We start from the raw sequence: 19,645 nt of genomic DNA on the forward strand, positions 1-19,645 counted from the left end.
TTCGGGTCCGGGGGGGCACTTACATTGACGAGTGGATACCATGCGCGACCAAAAAAAACACGTAAAAAGGATGGGGTTTTTTCACGATAGGGCACGTTACGTACGTAACGTGATAAGGGTGTCAAAAACACAACAATAATGAAAAGGGGTATCTATTTCGCAAGGAAAATTACGTGTTTAGGGTCGAATTTGCGGGGATGATAAAACAAAATTAAATTTATAAAGGATGTCTTTTTTGCCCCAACACTTCGTGTTTAGAGTCCGATTTGCGCGAGGTGCAGAAGGTGGGGTCGTACTAAACCAAATAAGGTAAAGCCGAGGACCGAAGGACCCGTAACAATAAAACATTCCTGTACTTGTTTAGGGGTTCATTTCAGGGAATATTGCCAAGAGTATCGTTTTGTTTTCAATACTTGTTAAGGGTATGGTTTCACACGCCAATACTTGTTAAGGGGTGCATTTTCAGAATATGGAAATTACGTGTTTAGGGTGCTTTTTGAGACTTCATGGTCGCGCATGGTATCCACTCGTGAATGGAAGTGCCCCCCCCCCCCCCCGGGGATTCGGGTAGAGCGTCGGGCCCGACGCCCTAAGCAATAATTATACATTGTCCCACGTGCGCTTATCTGTGTTGGGGATTTTCGGTGTGAACATTTTTCAGCGTAGATTTCAAGATTTCACAAAGTTCAGTTAATGTAACTGTACCAGATCTAGATCCTCGACGATATACTGACAATTAAGCCTTGTTTTATAGACTTTCTCATGAAATCAGTGTTTACTGCAACTACTGGAATTTCTCTTTAAGCTGCCGATCGAGGAAAATATGGCTGAAAAAAAAAATTGCCTCCCCCCCTATTTGACGAGAGTTGGATCCGCTGTTAGGGAGGCAGGGGGCACCTGCACCCTAAAAATGAAATAAAAAAACAGGGAAATGAATATTTTCCAAAATGGGAAAGTTCCTTTTTCAAAAATAAATATGCCGTTTTTCAAGTTTTTTTTCGAAATAACATACTCTTTTTAAAGTATACAAGTTAAGTTAAATTTTCAGGCTGGAATATTACAAATTTTCAGCTTGCGCTTCGCACTCTCATTCGATTGGTGAAATATGCATCATAAAGCGGTCACTAAATGCTTTCTAACAGATTCCTTTTCTGGTCAGTATGTTTAAGCTCGCGTTTTGCGCTCGTGTTAATTCTTTAGTTAGATGCACCTCTTTTTAATGACAGCAGAAATCTGTTTGGTTTTTAAAAACTTATTTTCATTTTTTATTTGAATACCCTAAAGCTTTAGCTTGTGATTCATGCTTGCAACACCTCGCAATCAGTGGCGTACCGTGGGTCATGGCATGGGGGCACCAGCAAAAATGTTGAGTCACTTAGTGTGCGCGCGAAGCGCGCTCATTTGCCAGGTATACTGACCTAATAGAGACATTTAAAGGACGGTACCATTAAACGGATATGTATCTCAATTATCAAATAATGCGAGCGCGAAGCGCGAGCTGAATTTTTTTAATATTCAGACCTAAGAAAAGGATATAACCAAAGTTTTGTAATAATGATACGTACCTCTCTCACAAAACAAACAATGCAAGCGCGAAGCGCGAGCTGATTATTTTTGTATATATTAACCCGAAAAAGGGACATTTTAAGGACTGTTTTAGGGAATTCATAAAGAGCATACATATCTAACCATAGTCATTTAATGCGAGCGCCATGCAAGCGCTTGCTGATTTTGTTAGAATTACACCTAACCCATGCATGAAACACCTTTCGTAGTCATTGTAATCATGAACATGATACATATCTGACTAATCAAATACTGCGAGCGCGAAGCGCGAGCTGAAAATTTTTGAAATTCAGACCTGAAGAGGGGCATTCTAAGGCTTGTTTGTAGGAATTCACTAAGACCATACATATTTCACTAACCAAAATGATGCGAGCGAGAAGCGCGAACTGATTCTTTTTATATGAAGAACAGACATCTCGATGTGTCCACTAATGCGAACGCAAACACGGACAGGAAATGTTTGATATTCAGACCTTGAAATAGTCATTAAAAAAGCATGTAACTACATAAAACAATCATTTTATACTCGAAGTGCGAGGAAATATATTTGGTGTATATTGACTTGAAAACGGGATGTTCTAGTACAATAGGATTACCTCATTACTCAGACTATGCAAGCACCAGAAATGATGAACACCTTAGCCCTCTATATACGCCCTAAGCCAATTATGTTTCATAAAGTTATGAAAAATATTTCTTATGTGATATAATATAATATAATATAATATAACATAATATATCAAATACAATAATTCCTTCTTCCCGGCTACGTTTCTCTTTCTTTGTCCATCTTATTCTCCTTTTCCCTCGGGGGGGGGGGGGCAGCCGATTGGGGGCACGTGCCCCCCCCCCCCCCGAAGTTACGCCACTGCTCTCAATAATGCCATTTTAAGAATAATTGACCCCAAAAAACGTTTTACAACTTTACCTTTGAAATTGTTTTACCAAGCCGCTCGCTCATTACACTCTCTTCCGAAAAATAAAGCCTAAATATACATTTTGCCATAATAAGAAGTCACTTCAAACAAGTTTTTCTCTACTTAATTACTATCAAACACACAATGACTTCAAGCAGATGATAATCTTAAGGTGAAAATATCACCAAAGTGCCCATTTTGACGTATGAGTTTCATTTTTTGGCTTTACCCCCCAAACGAAAATTCGTTCGGCCGCCCTTGCCTTCCCATCCTCATAACAATTGAACGACAACAGTGTCCCCCGCCCCCTGCCTCTGCTTTCCCGGTTTTAATTTTTCGGATTAAATTTTGTTTTCGGATTAACGAACCTTATTTCGTTTTCGGATTAACGAACCATCGGAACAACGAACCTTATTTCGTTTTCGGATTAACGAACCTTCGGAACAACAAACCTTATTTCGTTTTCGGATTAACGAACCTTCGGAACAACGAACCTTATTTCGTTTTCGGATTATCGAACCTTCGGAATAACGAACCGTCGGAATAACGCCACAAATGTTCGGATTAACGAACCCTTTTTGTTTTCGGATTAACGAACATCGAGGTATAGGCAATTTACGTGTTTCGGAATTACGAACCTTCGGAATAACGAACCTTCGGAATTACGAAGCTTCGGAATTACGAAGTGTAACCATGAAAATATAGCACTTGTGTACGGTACAAAAAGATCAACGCAATATAATTGCTTATAGGTTCCTTTTTAAAATTCCTTACTCATATACGAGCATCCCCCCCCCCCCATGACTAGCAATCCTATATCAAAGGATTCTTGAAAACTTTGTCATTATGAATACTCACCTTGAAAATAAACGACTCTGGCTATAGACAGCTGCTTCAAGAATGTAAAAACCACCTGATGCTAAGAACCTGAATGCCACTTTGTCAAGTGACCTCCTATTAGACATGTTAGAGAAGTAGTTGTACAACACATTGCTCACTTCGGTTAAAAGAGTTGAATTCAGAGGCGGTGTTATGGGGCATAAGGGGTGGGGCATGCATGCTGGTACATTGAGTTTCAAAATGGACTCTAAAGCAAATAATCATCATCAGATCTCATATTGTCATAACGCCTCATATATTTCATGTTTATGATAGGAATGAAAAGTATGTAGAATCTTCTTTGCAAATTTTGTCAATAATTGTGAAACCTTTTTCACTTAAGGTTCGTACAATACTACAATTGGCTGTCAGTGAAGATTAACCCCTGGATTTTCCCCATCGCATTGTAATACAAAAAAAGGAAATAATGTACACACTGGAAATTGTGGAAACATCTGCCAGGAAATGTCGACTTTAATATCGGGAAACAACAGTGCAGTCTTTTGCGAAATGTGCTCTCTTTTTTTCTAGGGTCAAGAACTTACAGGTTCAAAGACTACATCTTAAAGGACAAGTCCACCCCAACAAAAATTTGATGTGAATAAAAAGAAAAAAATCAAGCAAGCATAACACTGAAACTTTCACATAAATCGAATGTAAAATAAGAAAGTTACGACATTTTAAAGTTTCGCTTAATTTCACAAAACAGTTATGCACATTCCAGTCAGTGTGGAAATGAGGGAACCGATGACATCATCCACTCACTCTTTCTTATGTATTTTGTTATATGAAATATTCTCATTTTCTCCTTAAATGTCAAGTGAAACAACGATTAATTCCTCCCTGAACATGTGGAATTAGCATTGTTAAATACTGTATGTTTCAAGCAAGATGGTCCTTATTGTCAAATCTGTAAAATATTGTATAATGTAAACAATAATAAAAAAAAAAAGAAATAGTGAGTTGGGGGCATCATCGACTGTCTCATTCGCATTTCACTGAGTTGTGTGTTGTATTGTGGATTCTTGAACTAATATATATGTACAGTAACTGAAAGTAAGGCAGAGAAAATAGGTCTAGTTGCAAATAAGTTTAATGGCAGACTCCCAGATCATATCTGGATATCAAATCAAGCGTGCACAGCCTACAGCATGGGCGGAAATCCCAGGGGGGACGTGTCCCCCCTACTCAGAATAGTAGGGGGGACACAATATCAAATGTCCCCCTACTATTTTTGGTCTTTGGTGATACTGAGAAATATATCACTCAAAATGTGAATAAAACGTGCGTTTTCGGACGAGATGACCTTTTTTTTTTGCTTGTCAAATTTTCCAGACCCCTGTCCCCCTACCTTTTGGGAGAGATTTCCGCCCCTGGCCTGTAGGATTGGAATCTCTAACCAAGTTCAGAAATGATCATGCTAGGCATGTGCACAAACACAATAGAGGTGGTGAAGATTATTACAGAAAGGTAGCTACTAAATTCTGAATACAACATTTTGCATATCATTGTTTTGCCCCAAAATAAGCAAAATTTTAAAATGTCTGGATCTGGATGTACACTGCTGGATCACTTGGTATGAATGTGCGCTTTGATAGCTATATCGCATCGTAGGTGGGCTTTTTTCGATCTTCGACTTTAAAGGGGAAGTTCACCCTGACAAAAAGTTTATTGTAAAAATAACAGAAAAATTAATGAAAAATATTGCCGAAGGCTTGAGAAAAATTCATCAAATAATTAAAAAGTTATTAGAATTTCAATTATTTGATTTGTGACGTCATATGTGAGCAGCATTCATACATAGCGAATGGTAAAAAATCAATGAAATGTCATTTTCTCAGAAAATTGAAAATGGTTTTCATTGTAACTTTTGTATATCAATAAACAAATCGTTTCACACCCGATCATGAAAAGAAAACAAAATTAAGTCATCAGGAACCATACAAAATTTGAAATTAATGCATTTTATATTACATATAACATGGGACAGCTGCTCGTTTATGACGTCACAAATCCAAAACTTTGAACTCTAATAACTTTCTTACTCTTTAACGGATTTTCCTCAAACCTTCACCAATATTTTTTACTATTTTTCTGCTATTTTTACAAGAAAGTTTTTTTCAGGGTGAACTTCCCCTTGAACACCTCGAGTGAATCATGTGCTGTTCACTGTGTCAGGTGGGAAATGGTTCCAAGCCATGGAAAGGGTACTCACAACACGAACCCTCTTATTTTAAATTGTGATGAAATTTTCAGCGTTATGATAATAATAATGATAATTGGATTTATATAGCGCTTTTTCCAGAGGATACAAAGCGCTGTTGATTGCAAGTTAAGGTTTATATGGTTATATAAGTGTGTTTAGAGATGTTTTTGAAGAGGTTAAGAGAAAAGAGGTTTCGAAGAGATGGAGGAAGCTTGTTCCAAAGACGGGGGGGGGGTAGTCCTTTTCCAGGACTGTTCTACTTTTCAGTTAAGTTGTTGATCAATAAGGTGCCATGAGCCTAATTACATCAGGAGGGCTCAAGATATCCGTTCGACCCAACCCATTCGAATTGTTTTCAATATGATGTTGCTGATTGACAAAACTGTATGAATATGATTCAAAATCTAACACTGAATCTAGACATGGTAACTACTGAACTTCCTTCGTCCAAAATGGGAAGATAAAAAAGTGGCTTGGAACTATTTTTTTTTGACTGGCGGACTAATTAGGGCTATTTTACTGTTTGAGTCGATGAATTTGATCCATTCATAGTTATCTTCATAAATGGCAATTTATTTTTAAAATGAGCTGGCTACGCTACCCTTTCCTGGTCAGATATGGAATGCCAGATATATATCCTATCCAATGGTAGTAAACACTCCACCCTCTAATTTCACATTTATTTTTTTATTAATTTTCAAAAGTGCCATTTTAACACACAAGTCTATGGGGAATGTTTTACGCGCTTGACACCATAACACAATCTTCGACCTCTACGCCCGAAATGAAAACAGCCGCACGATTTCCTACCGTGAAAGAGGGATAGCGCGATCACTGGGGAAGGCGCGCAGGGGATGGAGAATAAAGCAAATGGAGAGAAATAACAAGTACACCGACGTCTAGAATCTAGACTAGGGGGGGAGGGGGGAGATTGAAAGGAGTTGAAACCGACCTGTTTTCTGGACTTTGGAATTACATAGGAAGGAGCAGCAGTAGAACGAAGAGAGTATATGTTAGTTTCAGTTTCTCTATTCAAAGCGACATTTTTTCTGGAGTGGAATAGACCTTCCAGGAGCGGATTGGCCAATAGGGGGGCCGAAAAATATTTTCATCAACATTATTCTCGCTTGGCCGCTGTAATCTGATTTTTTGGGGAGGTTTTTCGGGGGGTAGTCCTAACTAAAGACTGAAGTTTGAAGCATATGTTAGTTTTCATTGTTATAAACAAGATAAGGCATGTGAGCGCGAAGCGCGAGCTCAAATTCTTTGATATTTTATGTCCTTAGACCTGAAGATTCTGAGGAGATTGTATAATCATAAAAAAGAGGTAAGTATCCAACTAAACAATGCGAGCGCGAACCGCGAGCCGAAATTCTAATATAGTAACGTGAAAAGGGACTCAATTAGGACTGTTTTTTAGTGATTAATGTAGAGGATACAAATATTAGACAAGGCGGCACCAAACAATGTTTGATAAGGGCATTAGTGGTCAAGATATGACGAAACGTTAATGCTATAATGTTTTTCAGTTGAATCATACCGGCGTTGCGCTTTTGGAGGGGCGTCGTCTACCCCTTTCCTACCACCTAGCCCGTTTCCACCTCCCCCCCCCCTTTTTTTTGGGGGGGGGGTAGTAATACTTAGACTTCTTAAATTACCTCTTTCAATGGATAAGTTGGTGGTAAATTAATTTCCACCAAGGGGCATTTCGATGGTGCCCTGGGAACAACTCGATCCCGACTAAGGAACACTTGACAACATTTTTCAGGTCCTAACACAAATCAATGGTCAAATTTTATTGGCTCCCAGAGGTAAAGTAAAGTATGGTGTCAAAGACTATTAAAACTTGAATCAACGGGCATGACAGGCGTACCAATCCCTTTTCTCTTACATGATGTGAAAGAAATAATCCCTTTCCCATTCCTCAACAGTTCCCTTTGATATTGCTTCCTTTTCAAGTTTCATATCGTGCCTTTTAGAAGCAACAAAACACTTGATGAATTCTGGTCCAAGGGCATCTGTTATCGCAGCATCGGCCAGCAAGGCTTCAATTGCTTCTTCCATGTTGTCTGGGAGTTTCTGTGTCCCGGGTGGAATATGTTCATCCTTGTATGCATCACCTGGTCCGTCGATCCCTTCTGGAAGTGGAAGTTTATTGATGACTCCATCTAATCCAGCAGCAATTGTTGCAGCCATGCTAATGTAAGGACTACAACCACTTGCTCCCAGCCGGTTTTCGATGTATGTGCCACTCCCACCATTCGTTTTAACGCGAAAGGCGCAGGTTCTGTTATCCGGACCCCATGTGGCGTTCCAGGGTGCGACTGAATAGCGTTTGAATCTCTTGAGGCAATTGGTCGTTGGTGCCATCAACACAGCTATTGCTCTGGCGTGAGCCATGAGTCCTGCCACCCAGTGTTGGCCAACCTCCGATAATCCAGTCGGGCTTCCAGCATCGTAAAGCATTGGCACCTTCCCAGCTACGTCCCAGAGGGAATGACAGTAGTGAGCCGAACAGCTAGATCTTTCCGGAAAAGGCTTCGTCATAAATGATGCCACCAATCCTTGCTTCTGAGCAATTTCTTTGATACCAATCTTGTAGGTGTGAGCAGTGTCTGCAGCCTTGATCCCGAACTCCGGGCGGTAGGTGATTTCCAGTTGTCCCATATCAGCTTCAACCCCGTAGCACTCAATATCGACACCAGCCGGAGGCAGGTCATTGAGTATCTGCTGGAAGAATGGTTCGTAAGCTGCCATTGGAATGACTGCTGTGGAATTTGTATATCCGTGTAAAGATTCCATGGTGCCTTCTTTGACTACAAAGAACTCGTGTTCGTGAGCCGACCAAAGCGACAGCCCGTGTTTCTCCAACCTTTCTAACTGCTTCCTGGCTACAACCCTTGGATAGACAGGTACCTTCTCCCCTTCATGGACACCTTCGATCAAGACCCTTGCTGTCTTCGTACACCAAGGCAATATCTGAAAGGTATCCAGATCTGGAAAAGCCAGACAATCAGAGTAGTGAATTTCCTCGCCATACCCACTATTCGGGGCGATACGCCCCCTTGGATCATAAGCCATGTAACCCATAGAGATGTTTATTCCTCTAGTTGCCATCTTCTCAAAATGCCTTGTTGGAATAGCTCTGCAGTGTGGGATCCCGTACATATCGGATTGCTCAAAACGCACCGAAGTGATGCCATTCTCCTCAAGACGCTTCTTGATAAGTTCCATGGTTTTGTCTTTTAAAGACGGAGATTCTGGATAAAAATCAAATCGGAGATATTATTCTTTATTTTTTTGTTAAATTTTTACATTTCAATTATTTTTTTTTACATTTTTATAGATTTATTCATGTATTTCTTTCATATAAGATTAATTCATCCATTCCTCCATATTCATCTATATGGAGCGTTGTGGCCCAGTGGATTAGTCTTCGGACTTTAAAACAGAGGGTCGTGGGTTCGAATCCCAGCCATGGTGTAATTTCCTTCAGCAAGAAACTGATCCACAGTGTGCTGCACTCAACCCAGGTGAGGTAAATGGGTACCGGTAGGAAGTAATTCCTTAAAAAGCTGTGTGCGCTATATATGAACGGTTAGCTTATCCGGGTAATAATATATAGGAGCGCCTCGAGCACCTAACAAGGTGGATATGTGCGCAATATAAATTGCCTATATTATTATCTATCTATCTAATAACTATCTACCTATCCATTCATCCACTGTCGTTACAAATTGGGCACAATGTTCGTCTACACGTACAAGTGGTAGTTTTCACGACCAGATACCATATTCATAAAAGTTACCATTTTGATGACTTTGCCTTGCAACGGTAACTTGCATGAAATCCTTGATTTTGATTAGATGTTGAGTATGGTTACCAAGGCAGTTACCATTGGATGACAGAACTAAAATAATAGTAACTTTTATGCAATGGTATATCCAAATGGGTGTCAAGATCATTACCAAAAAGTCGGGGAGGGGGGTATATACCTTTTAGCAGCCTTCGTCCATGCTGCTTGCATTGGAATAGTATATTCACCCTATCATGAAAATAAAGTATTTTGAGAAAGTATAACTATAGCATGAAAAGGTCAAAACAATATTTATTTATCTATTAATATATTCATATTCAACAATCATTAAAGTACATTTCGTAATAAATCATGTTTACAATAAAAAAAAATGCATAACATATGCAGGATTGAAACGTAGCAATGAAATGAAAAAAAAGTGGAGGGGCCTAATTGTAAAATGTAGACCCCTTATCAAAACTATATACAAGGGTAATATGATACAAATAGAGTAAAATAATCAGCAAAATTCTATAAAATTATATAGATATAAACACTGCAACACAAATGTATATACACTATATACAAAATTAAATATTGACCGTGGATAAGTATGAAGTTCACAAATATTTGATTGAATCAATAAGAATTCAGAAGAAATTTTTTGATGAGTACTTTAAATCGGTCAATGACCTGTATGCAGGTCATTGACTTTAAGGATACGTTTCTGACGAAACAATTCATCCGTATGAGCTCTAAAGGACATATTGCATATTATTCTCAGTACTTTTTCCTGAAGTAGCAAGACTTTATTTAGTCTCGTTTGAGAGGCATTACCCCATGCCAGAATTCCATAATCAAGATATGGTAGAATTAATGCACAATGGAAAGCGCCTGTGCTAGAAGAACGTTTTTAAGCTTATTGATGACTCCAATATTTCTTGACACAGTTTTGCATGTATTGTTGATATGAGCATTCCACGTAATATAACTACCTGAGGTTTTTTTAGTCCTTATTTATACTAGTATATACTACGAGCATCCCAACCCCCCCCCCCCTCCCTCGATTAGCACTCCCTGTATCAAAGGATTCTTGAAAACTTTGTAATTATGAATACTCACCTTGAAAACGAACGATGATGGCTAGCTGGTTCAAATCCACCTGATCAATGCTTATAACTTGACTGTTTTAGGCATATCACCTCCTATTAGAGAATAACACATTGCCCCCTTAGGTTAAAAGAGTTGAATTCAGAGGCGGTGTCATTGGGGTACAAAGGGCGAATAGTCCTTTGTACATGTATATTCAAGAGGGGGGGGGCATGCTGGTAAAAATGATCTAAGATATATTTTATCTTTATGATAGGAATAAAAAGTATGTAGACTCTTATTGTCAATTGTCAACCTTTTTCACTTCAGGCACGTACATCGGCTGTCAGTGAAGATTAACCCCCTTTTCCCATCGCATTGTAATAAAAAAAGGAAGTCATGTGTACACTGGAATTTATTGTAATTTTCATCATGAAACATCTCCCATGAAATGTCGACTTCGTACTTTGCTCTGTATCAATGTTATTATGGGCAAATAACAGGGTAGTGTGTTGCGGAAGGTGTTCTATCCTTTTCTAGGGTCAAGAGCTCACAAGTTCAAAGTCTACATCTTAAAGGACAAATCCACCCCAACAAAACTTTGATGTGAATAAAAAGAGAAAAATCAAACAAGCATAACACTGAAAATTTCATATAAATCGGATGTAAACTAAGAAAGTTACGACGTTTTAAAGTTTCTCTTAATTTCACAAAACATCTATATGCATATCCCGGTCAGTATGGAAATAAGGGAACTGATGACATCATCCACTCACTATTTCTTTAGTATTTTTTATATGAAATATTCTAATTTTCTCCTAAATGTCAAGTGAAACAACGATTATTCCTCCCTGAACATGTGGAATTACACTCTTAAAACAAATCAGTCAAAAATGAGAAGTTAATAGGGTCAGCTGGGTGCAACTGTTATTCTAGTCATATTTGACTATTTTCTAGTCATATTTTACTAGAACAGAGTTATTTCTCACTAGAATATATGTCAGAAATGTGAATATCAGTGATCGCCATATCAGTTGCTCCCAGCTGACTACTGGTCTAGTCAATTTGACTGATTTGTTTTAAGAGTGCAGCATTGTTTAATATATTTTATATGGCTCAAGCAAGTTGGTCATTATTGTCGTAAATTATCTGTAAAAAAATAAAATATTGTATAATTCAAACAATAAAAAACAAAAGGAATAGTGAGTGGGGGACATCATCGACTGTCTCATTTGCAGTTCACTGAGGTGTGCATATAATTGTTTTGCCCCAAAATAAGGGAATTTGAGTCGGCCCTCAATTCAGTACATGTTTATGCCGATGACATTCAGATGTTCACTTTAGATCCTACCAAGCCACGAGATGCAGCCTGCCCTTATTTTCGCATTTCATGCTTGTTGATAATAAATTGAAATTGAATTCTTGTAAAAAAGAGTTCTTTGTTGCTGCATCTCCTACACACCTTAATCGGTTCCTCGACCTTTCTTTTTCTTTTAAGACATAGATATTCCATTATCTTCAACCATTAAGGATTTAGGAGTTGTTTTTGATAGTGAAATGAAAATGACCGAACATGTAACATACTTGTGTCCCGGGGGGGGGGGGGGCACTTCCATTCACGAGTGGATACCATGCGCGACCCTGGGATCTCGAAAAGCACCCTAAACACGTAATTTTCATATTCTGATAATGCACCCCTTAACAAGTATAGGCGTGTGAAACCCTACCCTTAACAAGTATTGGTAACAAAACGATACTCTTGGCAAATATTCCTTGAAATGAACCCCTAAACAAGCACAGGAATGTTTTATTGTGACGGGTCCTTCGTATGTCGGCTTTACCTTATTTGGTTTAGTACGACCCCATCTTCTACACCTCGCGCAAATCGGACTCTAAACACGAAGTGTTGGGGCAAAAAGGACATCCTTTATAAAACATTTTAATTTTGTTTTATCATATCTCCGCAAATTCGAACCTAAATGCAATTGTTTGAATTGGTCTCAAGTTCATTTTTACTGGTCCAGTTAAAAATCAATTGGTCCAGTAAACATATACTGGAAACCATTTCTTGGACCAGTAATACCTGTTTAATGAAAAACAATTTAACTGGTATTACTAATTGCTTCAACTGGAATGCAATTGTTGGAACTGGTCTCCAATTGATTTTTACTGGTCCAGTTAAAAATCAACTGGCCTAGTAAAAATATACTGGAAACAAGTAAAATTATACTGGAAACCAGTAAAAAAAATATTGGTCTAACTGGTTTTTCCTTTTGGGAAGAGAGGTGGAGAGATCAAGAGGGCTAGGGGGTGGGAAAAAACATAGAGAACATAGCGGGAAAAGCTTAGACGTTGAAATTGTCACGAATGATTGTGGTTAAATATTATGTCCTTATTTGTAATGTCGTCCGTCGTCTGTACTATTTTTTTTTAATATTTGAATGACAATAAGCATGCTTTTCCAGGCTTGGCCCTAAATATGTAACTGATTATGAAAATCAATAATAATCTTGTTTTGACTGGTAAACCAATGTGGGGTCAATCGAGGGGGCCGTCTGGTTCAGATTCTTTGCATAAAAGAAGACACTGAACCTTCTTTACCACTGCATCCAATGTGATATAAACGGCTTGATGGTCATAACCCTTGGAAGCGGAAGTGCTGTTGGGTATTTTGTACACCATAAGCAGCACCCTCTTGGTAATTATGTTGGTATGCTAAAATGTAGGGATTTGATACAAATCTCTGTTAGTTTTCAAACAGAAGAAAAAACATTGTTTATTATCTGATTATTATTATTTTTGTTGTAATTCTTTTTCTGACCCAAAAGAACTTTACTTAGTTGAAACAATTTTTGTGTCATTTTCCCCCTTAACCAAATCCCCTTTGATTTTAGAGTGAAAACTTTTTTTTTTCTCGGCTTTTTAACAAACCAGCACCCCATACCTCTTTCATTTTTGCCTATGCCATCTTTACCTTTGCCATTTTCAACTCCGTCATTTTTTACACTATTAGAATATTTATACTTAAAAATGAAAAATTAATGCAACAGAGTCTGGAGAACACGTGTAATTATACTGCACTGTGTAATCCTACATGCATGCATTTGTGTAAAATTACAGAAAATTGGTATTTTGTGCATGTACCCTTACAAATTAATCATAATAAAACTGTTTTCCACATAAAAAAACATATCTGTTCTGTAAAATTGTAGAAAAATTGTGGAAAATTATCCTGTTATTATAATCTACAAAATTATTCGTTTTTTTTCTGTAAAACCTGTTTTTTTAATTTTTCTTCTGTAGAATCTACTGTTTCTTCTAATAGTGTACCTTGGCCATTTTTACCTCTGCCATTATCACATCTTCCATTTTTACCTCTCGTCATTTATGCCTCTGCTCTTTTTATCTCTGCCGTTTTTACCTCTGCCATTTTTACCTCTGCCTTTATTACCTCTGCCATTATTACCTCTGCCATTTTTTACCTCTGCCATTTTTACCTCTGCCATTATTACCTCTGCCATTTTTACTTCTGCCATTTTCACCTCTGCCATTTTTACCTCTGCCATTTTTACCTCTGCCTTTATTACCTCTGCCATTATTACCTCTGCCATTTTTTACCTCTGCCATTTTTACCTCTGCCATTATTACCTCTGCCATTTTTACTTCTGCCATTTTCACCTCTGCCATTTTTACCTCTGCCATTTTTACCTCTGCCATTTTTACCTCTGCCATATTTACCCGGCACCGAAAAGATATATTGCTTTAAGATTAATTTAAGATTAGTTTAAGAATGTTATTTAAAAAAAAAATAAGATATCAGTATGTGATCTAAAGTGTGTTTGAAAAATTGTTCTTATAGCTTTTTTTTTTCTTGAGAAGTAATATTCTATCTAGTTGTGTTGTATTGTACATCCCCAGACGTCTTAGATTACCTCTTTCAATGGATTAGTTGATGGTAAATTTATTCCAACAAAGTAACATTTTAAAGGGTGCCCTCGGGCAACTCGATCCCGGCCATAGAACACTTGACAACATTTTTCAGGTCCTAACACAAATCAATGGTCAAATTTTATTGGCTCCCAGAGGTAAAGTAAAGTATGGTTTCAAAGACTATTAAGACTTGAATCAACGGGCATGACAGGCGTACCAATCCCTTTTCTCTTACATGATGTGAAAGAAATAATCCCTTTCCCATTCCTCAACAGTTCCCTTCGATATTGCCTCCCTTTCAAGTTTCATATCGTGCCTTTTAGAAGCAACAAAACACTTGATGAATTCTGGTCCAAGGGCATCTGTTATCGCAGCATCGGCCAGCAAGGCTTCAATTGCTTCTTCCATGTTGTCTGGGAGTTTCTGTGTCCCAGGTGGAATATATTTATCCTTGTATGCATCCCCTGGTCCGTCGATCCCTTCTGGAAGTGGAAGTTTAGTGATGACTCCATCTAATCCAGCAGCAATTGTTGCAGCCATGCTAATGTAAGGACTACAACCACTTGCTCCCAGCCGGTTTTCGATGTATGTGCCACTCCCACCATTCGTTTTAACGCGAAAGGCGCAGGTTCTGTTATCCGGACCCCATGTGGCGTTCCAGGGTGCGAATGAATAGCGTTTGAATCTCTTGAGGCAATTGGTCGTTGGTGCCATCAACACAGCTATTGCTCTGGCGTGAGCCATGAGTCCTGCCACCCAGTGTTGGCCAATCTCTGATAAACCAGTCGGGCTTCCAGCATCGTACAGCATTGGCACCTTCCCAGCTACGTCCCAGAGGGAATGACAGTAGTGAGCCGAACAGCTAGATCTTCCAGGAAAAGGCTTTGTCATAAATGATGCCACCAATCCTTGCTTCTGAGCAATTTCTTTGATACCAATCTTGTAGGTGTGAGCAGTGTCTGCAGCCTTGATCCCGAACTCCGGGCGGTAGGTGATTTCCAGTTGTCCCATAGCAGCTTCAACCCCGTAGCACTCAATATCGACACCAGCCGGAGGCAGGTCATTAAGTATCTGCTGGAAGAATGGTTCGTAAGCTGCCATAGGAATGACTGCTGTGGAATTTGTATATCCGTGTAAAGATTCCATGGTGCCTTCTTTGACTACAAAGAACTCGTGTTCGTGAGCCGACCAAAGCGACAGCCCGTGTTTCTCCAACCTTTCTAACTGCTTCCTGGCTACAACCCTTGGATAGACAGGTACCTTCTCCCCTTCATGGACACCTTCGATCAAGACCCTTGCTGTCTTCGTACACCAAGGCAATATCTGAAAGGTATCCAGATCTGGAAAGGCAAGACAATCAGAGTAGTGAATTTCCTCGCCATATCCACTATTCGGGAAGACATGCCCCCTGGGATCATAAGCCATGTAACCCATAGAGATGTTTATTCCTCTAGTTGCCATCTTCTCAAAATGCCTGGTTGGAATAGCTCTGCAGTGTGGGATCCCGTACATATCGGATTGCTCAAAACGCACCGAAGTGATGCCATTCTCCTCAAGACGCTTCTTGATAAGTTCCATGGTTTTGTCTTTAAAAGACGGAGATTCTGGATAGAAATTAAATTAAAAATTGTTTATATTCTATTTTTATAATTTTCATTTGTTTATTTCTCTTGTTTTTTTACATATTTATTCAATTCATTCATTTTTCATAGATTAATTTCTCCATTTATTGCCTCTATTTATCTATCTAATCTATCTATCCCTTATCTATCTATCTATCTGTTTATCTATCTATCTATCCATCCATCCATCCATCCATCCATCCATCCATCCACTGTCGTTACAACTTGGACACCATTTTCGTCTACACGTACAAGTGGTAGTTTTCACGACAAGGGACATTTAATTTTCATAAAATTTACCATTATTGTTACTTTGCCATGCAATGGTAACTTGCATGGAATCCTTGATTTTGATTGGCTGTTGAGTATCGTTACCATGGTAGTTACCATTGGATGGCAAAGTTATCATAATAGTAACTTTTATGCTAAGGGACCCGTTTCACATTCAAATGGGTGTCAAAAATTACCAAATATCGGGGGAGGGGGGATTGCACTTTTGGGCAGCATTCTGTACATGCTGCGTTGGAATAGAGGGCCTACATCCACGTTATCACGAAAATGAAGTATATGATACAGTGTTTGGGGTGGGGAAACATGACATGACACTTGTGTACGGTACGAAAAGATCATTGCAATTTATTGCTTATAGGGCCCTTTTTTAAAGACCTTATTCATATACGAACATTATCAATCACCCCACCCCTCCCCTTCCCCCCCGTCAAATAGCAAATCATGTACCAAAGGATTCTTGAAAACTTCGTAATTATGAATACTCACCTTGAAAACGAACGATTATGGCTAGCTGCTTCAAGAGTTGAAAACAATCCGATGCCAATAACTTGACTGTCGCTGTCTTAGGCAGGTTAACTCCTGTTGCCCACTGAGGTTATGAGAGTTGAATTGAGAGGCGGTGTTATGGGGGTACAAAGGGCGAATGTCCTTTGTATACTCAAGAGGGGGGGGGGGGGCATGCTGGTACATAAATGGGCTCTAAAACAAACAATGATCAGCAGATTTCATATGGTCATAACGCCTCATATATTTCATTTTCATTATAGGAATGAAAAGTATGTAGACTCCCCTCTGCAAATTGTGTCAATTGTGAAACCTTTTTTCACTTTAGGCGTGTACATCGGCTGTCTGAGTCAGTGAAGATACCCTCCTTTCCCCATCGCATTGTAATACAAAAAAGGGAGTCAGGTGCACACTGGAAATTGTTGTAATTTTTATCATGAGACACCTCCCGTGAAATGTCGACTTCGTACTTTACTCTATATCAATATTATTATGGGAAAATAACAGGGCAGTGTATTGCGAAAGGTGCTCTCTCCTTTTCTACGGCCGAGAGCTCACGGGTTCAAAGTCTACATCTTAAAATTCGAATTTTCATTATTTTGTTTATCAAGATACGACTCCCTGGCCCGTAGTCTGGGTTTCTTACGAGGGGGTTCTAAATTATTAAAGAGTGGACCTTTTGTAGTTTCGGATTCAGTTTTTCCCAATAAGAGTGTCGAACTAATTTTCATGCACATTTTCCTCCATCGGCACCTACAACTTGGGTAAAGTATTGTCGTGGGTAGGACAGGAATGATTAGTCAAGACTCCAAGATTCAGTTGTAGTCGATCTTTTATTTGCCAGCCAGATCAAAATGCCACCTGAAAGCAAAACCAAAGCGAAAAAATAAACACACGAAACCTTCCAAAGGAAAGAAAATACTACAAGGCAATCATATCTGTAATGTGCATATCATTGCATCAGTGATTATATATAAACGTTATTGTAGTCATATTAAGTATTTCAATTAATCTGAAATTGATAATTTCTCTAAATTCAATTTATAAATGATACCAAAATCCTTATGGGTATCTATATGCGAGCCCGAAGATCGAGCTGAGATTCCTATTCATATTCTGACATAAAACTTGATTTTAAGCTCTGTTTGTAATTCATGGCTTGATCAGGAATGGTATCTAACATTTTATGCAAGCGCGAAGCGCAGGGTGAAATGTTTGACATTCCTACCTTAAAACCGGATCGTTTTAGCATATTTTTTTTTAAATAAAGAACGTACCTCGGTATACCTGCGCGAAGCGGGAGGTGAAATCTTTGGCGACTCAGACCTAATAATAAGACATTCTCAGCACTTTATGTACTTTTTTTAAACAAGATCTAACTTAAGTGTATATGCGAGCGCGAATCGCGGGCTGATTATTTTTTTTTTCTATATTTTAAACACAAAGGATAATATATATGTCTGATGTCAGTATTGCGAACGTGAAGAGTGAACTTTCTTTCTTTCTCTCTTTCTTTCTTTCTTCCTTCCTTCTTTCCTTCCTTTCTTTCTTTATTTCTTTCTTTCTTTTTCTTATTTGCTGTTGACAAAAGGCGAGGTTCCATTGAAACAAGGTAACCCCCGCCTATGGACCTTCCTCCTGGTCATGATTACAGAAAAGTGCTGAATATGGAAAATTTTCAGCTCGCGCTAAACGCTCGCATTGTTTGACTAGTAAGATAAATATCCTCTCCTGGTAATTGCAACACTGTTTTAAATGTCCCCTTTTCGCGCTTTGCTTTCGATACTCATTCTCCTCATAATACTACTAAAGTTACGTTTTTGGCCTATACCCCCCCCCCCCGAAAAAAAATCGTTTGCTTCGCGCTCGTATTATTAGTGAGCTTAATAAGTCCCCGTATATTTAACAGCGCTTAAAAAATGCCTTTCGGGTCAGTACAATCAACAATGTCAGCTCGTGCTTCGTGCTCGCATTGCTTCTTCTTATTTAAAACGTGCTAAAAAATATTCATTTTTCATATCAAAATATAATAAAAAGATTTTAGGTTCGCACTCGCATCATTTATTTAGGGAGATACCCTGCATACACTCCTTATGATTAAAAAAAAAATCATCTTGGTAGAATTTCCCGTTTAAGACATAGCTTGTTCTTTCTTTAGTATTATTATTTTTTAAAAACGTTGTTGACCAGTTTTCAGATCGGAATCTAAAAATAATGAAATTAATAAATCAGCTTGGGTTTGGCGCACGCATTAATACCCAAATAAAACCGTGTAGAATTTCGCCGGTCTAAACAGACAAAAAAAAGGCGGGCGACCGGGTAAATGTGAATGAACCCCCCCCCCCCCCCCCCTCTTCCCTATATTGGCGAAAGCTGGATCCGCACTTGCATATAGCCACTCTTTTGGAGACTGTAGGATGATCGCCCTTTTGATTTTTAAAGTAACTTAGGGTAGAAAAGAGATTTACATAGATTAATATGTTGAAATTATTTTGTGCTTACTTTTTACATAAAAATTCTGACAAGCCAAAACAAACAAATAAAAAAAGAAGAAAAAAGGTGGTCATCTGAACAATTTTCACTATTTGAACCCTAAACCCCCAGCATATATTCTACACCCCCTCCCTCTCCGCACTGACGCTAGCGCTCTACCAACAAGTCATCTTCTGGAGTAATTGATCCACATTGAATGATCTACCGGTTAATAAAAACATAATCATGTTAAGCAGGCCCCGCTGGGAGAACAGTTTTCGGAACTGAAGTGGCTACCCTGGGTGAATGACATTATCAATTATTATCACCATCATCATCACCATCATCATCATCATCATCATCAACATCATCA

At 38.6% G+C, this 19,645-nt stretch overlaps 2 protein-coding genes across 2 annotated transcripts; both read right to left on the bottom strand.

The window, feature by feature from the left end:
- Positions 1-7,050: 7,050 nt before the first annotated feature.
- Positions 7,051-8,822, bottom strand: LOC121420691 (lengsin-like). Its single transcript, XM_041615352.1, has one exon. The coding sequence runs from the start codon at positions 8,800-8,802 to the stop codon at positions 7,456-7,458; it is 1,347 nt and encodes a 448-aa protein (XP_041471286.1). The 5' UTR covers positions 8,803-8,822; the 3' UTR covers positions 7,051-7,455.
- A 5,305-nt stretch (positions 8,823-14,127) lies between these two features.
- LOC121420699 (lengsin-like) lies at positions 14,128-16,905 on the bottom strand. The gene is made up of 2 exons (XM_041615359.1): positions 16,783-16,905; positions 14,128-15,987 (listed from the first exon to the last, which is right to left on the bottom strand). Exon 2 carries the CDS (start codon positions 15,959-15,961, stop codon positions 14,615-14,617), a length of 1,347 nt encoding a protein of 448 aa, XP_041471293.1. The 5' UTR covers positions 15,962-15,987; positions 16,783-16,905; the 3' UTR covers positions 14,128-14,614.
- Positions 16,906-19,645: the final 2,740 nt, after the last annotated feature.

Source organism: Lytechinus variegatus, chromosome 8 (genome assembly GCF_018143015.1).
Source record: "Lytechinus variegatus isolate NC3 chromosome 8, Lvar_3.0, whole genome shotgun sequence".
NCBI classification, from domain to species: Eukaryota; Metazoa; Echinodermata; class Echinoidea; order Temnopleuroida; family Toxopneustidae; genus Lytechinus; species Lytechinus variegatus.

Coding starts and splice junctions, on each gene's coding strand:
- LOC121420699 (XM_041615359.1), bottom strand. CDS start 15,961: ATGGAACTTATCAAGAAGCGTCTTGAGGAGAATGGCATCACTTCGGTG.
- LOC121420691 (XM_041615352.1), bottom strand. CDS start 8,802: ATGGAACTTATCAAGAAGCGTCTTGAGGAGAATGGCATCACTTCGGTG.